Source organism: Macrobrachium nipponense, chromosome 9 (assembly GCF_015104395.2).
Source record: "Macrobrachium nipponense isolate FS-2020 chromosome 9, ASM1510439v2, whole genome shotgun sequence".
Classification (NCBI taxonomy): Eukaryota; Metazoa; Arthropoda; class Malacostraca; order Decapoda; family Palaemonidae; genus Macrobrachium; species Macrobrachium nipponense.
Window position 1 is genome coordinate 59,369,755 of NC_061110.1, and position 10,000 is coordinate 59,379,754.

Consider the following 10,000-nt stretch of genomic DNA (forward strand, 5'->3'; position numbering starts at 1 on the left):
TGCTGTCTTGTGCACAGTTTTTATGGTATCACTGGTTATAATTATACCTTACTTTTTGTCTGCCCTTTTGGCCTATAACTGCAACGATATCCACCGTTACGATATCCATTGGTCATCATTGCTGCATTTTTCACAAGATTTCACCGTAGCCTTCCTCATTTCCATTGTTCACAATTTCAGTTGCTGACCAAAAGGCGGGCATTTTGCTCTGCTAACCTCAGGGGGTTGTTTTTGTGAAGTCTGCAAACAACTAGCTCCTCGTTGGACGAGTGGTTAACGTGCTCCCCTACCGATTCGATAGTCTTGAGTTCGATTCCCGGCTCTGCCAACGTGGAATCAGAGGAAAGTATTGCTGGTGATTAGAAATCAATTTCTAGATGTAATGTGGTTCGGAACCCACAATAAGCTGTAGGTCCCGTCGCTAAGTAACCAATTCGTTCCTAGCCACGTCAATACAAATCTAATCCATCGGGCCAGCCCTAGGAGAGCTGTTAATCAGCTCAGTGGTCTGGTTAAACTAAGATATACTTGACTTTTCTGCAAAAAATTTCCTTATTTACGGTGCGCTTCCTATAAAACATATATTTGAATTGATGGAAGTTATCTGGAAATGAACCAGATTATTGAAATAAAAAAACGAACCGCCTTCGCGAGGCATTGGGGAAAAGAATCTTGGTCTAAAGTTAGACAATAGAAAAGACATGTCATTTTATTAGGGAATTTTTATACGACAAACAAATTAATATACCAATTTTATGAAACTTTTTCACTAACATGAAAAGCACCAATAGGAAAACTTACTTCTAAAGTCTGAACTAAAAGAAAAGTCATGATTACCTTTCGAGTTACCTCTTTATTTCCATTTATCTAACACTTTTCTAGAACGAAATTAGTACTTAACATTGATTGGAAATGCATACCACAATACCATAAAGGTTAACTTTAAAAAAATGTTTTTCCCCATCATTATTCATTTCTGAAAAACGTATAGCAAAAATATTGTCAGCACAAATCTAAGATTATATAAACATTGTTCTTTGACCTTTATTAACCCACAGCATACCTCGATAAGTTAAAGAAATTGGCTCAGTGGGATTTTTATATTTAAGACTGACTGAAGGAGTATACTACGCGTTTTCGCTCGCCTGCTTTCTATTGAGGGTGACGATCTGGGGTGATGCTGACTCTTCCGAAGGGGTCCATCTGTTCTACGAGCTCCTCATACAAGGGAAGACCTGGTATTTGCCTTTCTCTTTTGTACAAAGAAGACTTGATGATGTCAGGTTTATTTATTCTTGAAATACAACAACGAGAGGACAAAATCACCGAAGTAAGCGACGGAAGCCAAAATGCAGAAACTTCCCATCGCCATGTCATCTGGTCTGCTATAGGAGGATACCTCTTTTGGTATGTCAATGGGGGGTACCCTTATGTCCTCGAGGACATTATCAAAGAAGCCTTTAAACGTACCTTCTACATTCACATTCACAGTCGCAGATCCTCCCGCCACAATCTCAGATCCTGCCTTCAAAGTCACAGATCCTGCCGTCAGCATTAACACGAATAGCAGGAAGTTCAAGGGAATTTCCTGGTATGGAGAAAAATGCAAACAAGAAAAGTTATATTATCAACATGGAAGTTATATTTTCATTGGCTTATTTACGTAGTTAAATAGGAACAAAACTCGTCACGAATAATATTGTGACGCAAAACAAACACCACTAATTCGCTACGGTGGACGATAGTAAAGTCACAGAAAAAAAAAATTTCCACAGGAAAAAAGTCACAAATTTGGCAGGGAAAAAAGTCATAGGAAAAACGTCACATTAAATTTATGGTGACCAGTAATAGTCACAGGGGAAAAATTCACAATATTTCTTGGGTGTCATTAGCTTTATGATATTTAGTCTTTTGTTTATGTTTATACGGAAATCCCCAACGGGCTTGTGCTAAACATGCCGAAAGGTGGCTATATACCGGGTTAAAACCCTTAGGGGTCACTAACTAAGAAAGATTATCGTGACTTTTATCATATGGCTTTTCTTACCTGCATTCCTTGCTGCATACACACCATTCTTCGTAACTGGCAACTATAGTGCGTTTACTTCTCTAAGATCGCTGTGGTGTGGCTTGTACGGATATCATACGTTGTCAATTTTCATGTTATGGTAATAATATTAGCTTCATGAAGTCTATTGAAATAGTTTTTATTTCTTGAAATGTGATTCTTTGGTTGCATCAGATATTTTGAATATATCTTATTTCGTATATTCTTCGTTAAAACCTCAGTTTCATTAATGAAAATGAAGATATGGCATATTTTTTCTCCGGCGATGCCAGATCTGAGTTCAGTGGACCTATGGTTTTTAAGAGGATTTAAAAAGTCATGGTCAATATCATTAAAGGATACTCTCACTCGATCACCCACTGTGAAAAGTATGGACAACCCAGCCCAAGACTCCCTTAAACGTCTTCACCCACCACCTGAGGCCAAGGAAATAGTCTATAATTTCCTGAAATACTTCATTTTATAAAAACAGCTTGAAGGTCCTGTACAACTGATGTTTCGAAGGGTATCCAGAGAACATCTGAAGCAACAAAAGTGTTAGAAATGACTATTCGTAGACTTGAGAAGCAAGAGAGGCGGGAAATATAATGGAATCTCCGGTGTTTCAAAAAAGAAAAGAGAAAGTGAGTCTTGTGACTGACTTGGATGATTTTGATAAAAACGTTATGCAGAGAAGGAATGAGTGGTTGTCTTTTCCAAGGGCATAATAGATCGATTGACTTATGAATTTATGTTTCAAGTCCAAACACCGGAGCCAACAGGCCACTCAACGCATCTATAATTATAGAAAGAGAAAGAAGGAATAGCTAAGTAGAATCGGGAATGAAAAAAAAAAAAGTTAACAGGAAAGAAGCAAACCCTTTCCCTCGACTCCCAAGGTCTAAAGCGAATCCTCCTAAGAAGGATTATATCTGCGGGAAGCATTTAATGGGACATACATACCCGTCGATATGACAACTCTGCCTTTTCTACCTGGCCCCACACTAACGATCTTAGAAAAGTAAACGCACTATAGTCTATATGGTAGCAATATCTACTGAATACAAGGTCCTTATGGCATTCCTAAATTCCTTCCTTGCTTGACTTCTCGAATATGTTTTTTCCCATCTTAGTGCCTGACATAGCCAAAGGAAATATTCCAAGAAAATACTCTTCGAAAGTGTGAGGTCTCCATCCAACTTTCAAGAGAATATATATAGTCGCGACACTCAGCCAGTCAGAAGCCAAGGGTTGTCTTCGGCTACTTCATTCCTGGGCGCGTGGAGATCAGACAAGAGACCTCTGTCTGAGTTCCACCGGTATTATCGACATTAAGTTGTTTCCCATAGCGGCAACAATCACTGCCTTACTCACAGTTAAACTGTTGAAGTATGGATAGACACCTTTGCAGAAAACTTTCACAATGTCAGCCATTTGATACACCTACACAGAAAACTAACCGATAGCATGTCTAACCCCTCCACACACACACACACACACACACACACACACTCCGACCATTGACTTGTACTAGCATTCAGCCTCTGGCCCTTACGCTCCATCTATGCGGCGATTTCTGCATAGTATTTGTCCTCCCTCCTCCCAGCACTTCTGAATAGCATTCTCTTTTCATCATCTTTTCACCATCCATTCTTTCCTAATGACAGAGCAAACCCAAAACACAATATTCCCTCTTCTCATCTACATAAAGCCTTCCACAATTCCTGTGTATCTCCGCATTTTCACCCTTTCCATTCTACTTGAGCCACAAACATAAGTGCACCATTCATTTCTACGGTTTCTACCTTCTTTCTTTCAAACCATTCAATATCCGATGTTCACCGTTCTAGAGGAGAGTCCGTTCATCAAGCCTTCATAAATTTCATCCTTGGCTTTCATAGAAACTCCAAGTTTCCTCCCAATCTTTTGCACACATTCTGCCACCTTTATTGTTGAACCAGTGACTCTCCTCTTTTCTCTTCCTACCATCAGTCAGTACCTTTTATACCAAATACATATTTAATTCTACTGCTTCCATTCTCTTACCATCCATATCAACATTTACTACCCCTTCTTCCCAGTTCCAGTTTCCAGTCATAACCTTATTCTTGCTCATGCTGCGTTCAACTTTCTTTTTTTACAAACACATTATGGATTTCTCACCGGTTTCTGCAGTCTCTCTTCACTATCATCAAGTAATACTATTTTGTCTGCGAATGTCGGATATTTCACACTTCATTCATTAACAACCCATCTTCTTATTCCACAATGCTTGCACGCACATCGACTGTCCATTCTCTGACTCCTCACATCACTCCATCCATAATGATAATCAATAGCCACAGAGCCCTAACGCACCCTCATCTCAGCCCCATTGTTATTACCGCATACAAACTTTTACGCAGACTTCATTTCCATCATTAACCTTTTTATTGTTCTCAACAACAAATTACCTACTATACCACACTTCTTCAACACTCTCTGCACTGCACTAACCTTTTGTCAGTTCTGATATAAGCTTTCACTTGAGTCATGTATTGTATGCCACATAAAATGTTTTCTTTCATTTCAACTCGTCACAAAACTGTCATAACAAACACTTGATTCACACAGCCTTCTCCCTGTTTAAACTAACACTGTTCTTTCCCTTTCAACTCTCTCATTTGACTTATTTTTTCAATCAAAATCCTACCGTACATATTTCCTGGTACAATAACCAACAGATGCCTTTTTCATTCTGACAATACTCTTATCACCTTGTGCCTTTACAAGACAACAATTATTCCTCTCGCCCGTTTTGGAGCCCTTCTTTTATCTAAACATAATTGACACACCTTGGTCACCCCGTTGATCATCCTTTCAGCGCCTTACCTCAATATTTCAGTTGCAATTTCAAACTATGTTGTTGCTATTTCCTGTCTCTCAATTGCCTTCCTCGCATCCTCTACCAAAACTTCCACACGAATTCTTGAACTTTCTTAAACCTTCAACTCTTATATTATTTGGCTTTGCTCACCTCTGTCTTCCACAGTCAGTCACATATGATGCAGTGTTGCATGCATACTCGTCAGTTGCTTCGCAATAGACTACAGTTGACTCAGCTTGAAAGAAAAGTCCCGTTAACCCCAAAAAACAACCAAGATTCTTACTCAGTTTACAAAGGACTGCATTTATCAACCATTATCTACCCATTACATATTTGACCCTGAGGTTCATCTTTTCCATTTAGCTTTATGTATTGGTTATTGTTGCACATCTGATTCTCTCAGAAGTCTTTTCATATCTTCTATAAACTTGACCTCTTTTTTTTCCATTCTCTTGTTCTTCTGCTCATAATCCTCATTCTTGTCGTGCAATTGTAATTAAAATTACCGTTTTATATCCCTTACTCAACTCTCTCATTTTCAACCCTGCACTCTCCTTTTTTATTTATTCTTACCGTCTACCTGAACCCACAAACGCTTTCTACTTCTCTATAACCCTATCCTGGAATTCCTGCACGCTCTTCAGATGCCCCTTTAACAACGATGCCATCAACCGTAGCCCATTCTTTTTTCGTATTTCCTTATATGCTCTTCTCAGTTCCTTATGAACAAACTTGTCGGAATTACCTTTGTGGCTTTATTTTCAATCCTTCCACTCTCAGTTCAAGTTAAATTTCCTTCTTGATTAATTTTTGCCTCATTCAGATAATGACCGGTAAATCCTCTTCTCGCCATTATGTCCAAGGACTGGCTTTTCCGTCCATTCTGACGCAGACTGTCATCTACCAACTTCTCTGCAATTTCTCTTTTGCAAGTGCGCTGGTGTACTACACTTTCTATTGGGACCATGTGTTTCTGATGAACGCATGCCCAAAAATGCTATCTCCGTTCTCATTTATTCCAGAATCTCCACCTCTGGTCAAAGCAACATTTGCATTTAAATCTTCCAGCATAAACATCCTTTCGTGTTTTCCAACCCCAGTAATGCACAGATTCCAAGTCTTCCAGAAACAGTCTCTTTTACTGTCATTTTTTCCCTCTCAGTAGACAAACTTCCAAGTCCTTTCACTAATATTCCCTCCCTTAAAACAAATCGACTACCATACATTTCATCTCATCTGCCTAGCAACCATGCACACCCAAAACCCCAGGATATTTTGTCCTTTTACTTTCTATTTTACTAGAATTCTTCAGGATTGGGAATGTGATTGCCATGTGAAGAGGCTCATATAAGTGTGGCCCATACCAATGGTATGTCCTGGAGTAATGTCATGCCACTCATATTTACGGGGCACCTCATCCAGAAAGGTTTCCCATCTCTCCACTAATCGTTTTTCCTTTTTTCTCTGGATTTCCAAAAGAGCACCACTACGTGATTGTGAAGACACTCAGTTTTAACAATACATTACCTCTGATGATATGCGTTTCTTTATGAGTAACTGTTAACAGGACTTGTATTAGTAACTCGTGATAACAAAGAACAAATACGTACTGAACCAATTTTTTTCTTCTTCAATATGAATTCGTTAAATATATTTGCTAAATATAACCAAATATAAAAGCTGAACGTTTCTTTGACATATTAATGGTGGATCCTTTCAATCCCACAGACAGCAGGTGAATCTCAACTACTTGATCTTTTTCACGAACGTTGACAGAGAATAGAACCGCCGCAATGAAACTAGTTCCACACATGGAACTATAAACATGGAGTGGACATGCGCGTGTAAATGTATTGCCGCTGATTGTCACTGCGCGGCGCCATAGGAAAGGGTGGAGAATGGAGAAGACGCTGAATTAAGCTATTGAAGCCTAGTCTTGCAGACGCTTTTTTCACTCTGTCGTCCGTAATTTTCCACCGATTTTAATCATTTATAGGCTCATTGGAAAACTCTTGAAAATCCTTTTTAAATGCATATAGTTAAGCGTGTACAAAATACGGCGCTGCAGCGTTTTAAGTAAAGATTCCAGATATGTATTTTACTTGGTTCGCTTTTTTTACTCTACTGTTCCAAATTTTTAATATGAACTTGAATAAATTCATAATCGGTTAAAAGCTCTTGAAAAGCTCTTTCCAATAAACCCAAATGAAGCACGTATATGCCTCATGGAATAGAAATAACCATGCATGCCATGTACTGAGACAGTTATTTCGTGTCTTTACCACTGTAGCCTGTTGAACCCCTTAATTTAATATCCTTCCAAGTATCAGTCTTTATGCTCTACTTTGCATTTTATGCACTACCTAGGTACCTTGCTATCCAGTCTGTGTCACATAACCCTATCACCATGACACAATGGACTTAAATTGTAATTATGTTGACTTCTACTCATTGCTTACTTATATCAATCATTATTACAAAAATAAACACGCCTGTTGATATAATTTATTTTTACAGATCACTTACTAATGTCAGTCTTATTAATACTAACAATTTTGGGTCTATTTTAGATATATTATCATATAAACAGAAATTACAAGCTTGAATAATGTGTACTTCTAAATTTACTTTAACATAATGCAGCAAATGTCATAGATGGCAAGATATTGTCATGGAAGATCAACAGGCGACACTACAATATGGCGAGGTGGGCATTGTGATACAGGCTGGCATACTATTAAATTACAGAATTTGTAGATAATTTTATGCTAGATGTACAAAAAAAGGCTGAACTCGTAACACTGAATATTACTGCCCCTTGTAGAGAACAAGTTTATTGCATTTCTGGCAAATGCTTCTACCCTGCAATGTCTGACTGTGGAGCTTGGCTACGTGATAATAGCGTAAATCAAAGTAAATGCCCACAGTTAGGCGAATCACATCAAAGCAGTGATTATCTACACCAAAGAATGTCTGCTTCACTGGCTCCAAATCAAAGCTCTCTCCACCCTTTGCAATGGCGGCATGCTGCGCATGGCGAGTTTGCGCATGTCCATTCCATGTTTATAATTCCATGGTTCCACACTATCTAATATTGAGTACATACTCGCCTGCCTGATGTCTTACCATTCAGAGCCCGAAAAGTTTTGCCAATATTAGGAATTAAGAGTACAGACAATGACTGTTGGCATTCTGAACGATTGTTTTTATTAAAAACAGAATTACTTGTTTGAAGAATACAGCAATGCCAACAGAAAAGGGAATCTTTCTGTTAAACCTCTTATTTTATTTGCAACGCTTTTCAACATTGGCATGAAGAAGATTGTAGTCCAAGCAGGTCTCCCGATAATTACAAATGTGTTGATTCTTTTCAAAATCCAGTGACTTCAAGTGTAGCAGACTAGAGATAATGGATATTGTAAGGTAATTTGGTGTTTGTTTCTTGAATATGTAACAGCCTTGTGTGACTTGTTGGTTGTTTACCTGACTCCTGTGTTTTTGCTTTTGTTGAAGCGAGGTGACGTTTGCCGCCCGCTCTTTTCATGAACCAGTTCGGGTTAGCCAATCAGCGAAACAGGTTCTGGCAGCTTTAGCAGCATGGAGCATTTACTTGAGTAGCAGGTATTGGTTACCAACTTACCTGTTGGCCTTAACGGTTAGAATGATGGGTGATGGCTTAACCCTCCCTAGTCATCTGTGAACTTTTCCCGCGTTTCTGTTTCCACGTTTCTCCCGTGATTCATCTGCGTTGGTGGCCAAGTTCCAGTTAACAGCTGATGGCTGTTGTTACTATGTCTTCACGGATTTCGTCTGATTATTCATCCTTTTTGACAGCAGAGACAGTTATGTTATCTCTACGGAAATTGTTTTGTCTGTGCTTCCCAGAGTAATTTGTATACTTCTATTTATGTTGCTGCTTACTGTTTATGCTTATTTTATTTCACGCTCCCTGTCCATTTGCTTAATTTATTTACGCTGCTTGTTTATTATATGCTTAAATTTCCTTTAAATGTAATTGTGTTGAGCAGTGTATGGCTCTGTAACTGTATTTTGAGGTGCTTTTTGCATAATTACCTTTATTATGATTGTAATTTGTGTGGGCTTTTAAGACTTTTATTTATTTTGACTGCTGCTGTTTTCATACTTATTTCATTGTTAATGTTTATGTAATTGGTAATTTTTTGAAGCCCCGACTCAATTGTATGTATTGTAAGTTGTTGTACACAACAAATAGGATTAAGGTCATTTTTGTGGTTTTGTTCTGCTCCTTCCTCATTTGTTTGTCCCAACTGCTCAGTCATTCCAGTCCCATTAATTTGTTTTCTTTAAGATCCTACAGGACTGAGTGCGGTCCATTACAATATGAAATGATCTGCTTGCGCTATTTTTATTATTCTATGTGTGATCTTATTTTTCATGACTAGCCTTCTATATTTGGCTTGGTTGTGCCAATGTCTCTTCCTTTGTAAATATAGTGCTCCTATATGTACTACTATTTCGCTTGAGATGTGGGGTAGGGATCGATGAAACTCGTCGCAACGGAGATGAACAGTGTCAACACAAGGGCCACAGTTGCCACTTGGGGATCAATGATCATTCATGAATAAGTTTAGTCTTTCTGCTTAGATTTCTTCAAGCTGGTCGTGCTGAGTGATCTACAAAATTAGTTTCGGTTCGATTCGGTCATTCCAGTAACTCAAACCCTGACATCCCCTGTTGTAATACTGGTCCATAAGTCAGTTTCGTTTCATGCATGGACTGATGCAGAGACTATGCTTATAAAGAAAGATCCTAGTCTTTACTACCTCCGACCAAAGGTTAATTCATTGCTGATGTGACCTATGCTATTTCCGCCTCTTCAGTAGAGATCAAAAAGATCCCCGCCTCCCTCTTCTGTGTTCACCAACCTAGTGTCTTTCAGGTACCTGGTCAATGTCTTTTCAGGTACCTGGTCAATGTCTCGTTTTGTGTTACGCCGACTCTGTCGTTTCTTCCCTCCTATATCTTGCCTATCATGCATCCTCCGAGCCGGGCTAGAGAAGGGATTTACGTTATGAAGTAGATGTAAGTGCTTCATATAGAAGTAT

General features: G+C 38.7%; 1 protein-coding gene across 5 annotated transcripts in view; it reads right to left on the reverse strand.

Moving 5' to 3' along the window:
• Positions 1-696: 696 nt before the first annotated feature.
• The window catches only part of LOC135218634 (uncharacterized), a 74,104-nt gene continuing 64,800 nt past the window's right edge, over positions 697-10,000 (reverse strand). For all 5 annotated transcript variants that reach the window (XM_064255071.1, XM_064255072.1, XM_064255070.1 and 2 more), the window contains one exon: positions 697-1,588. In XM_064255071.1, coding sequence (XP_064111141.1) covers positions 1,286-1,588 — 303 coding nt within the window. In that variant the 3' untranslated portion in view covers positions 697-1,285. The remainder of the gene's footprint in view (positions 1,589-10,000) is intronic.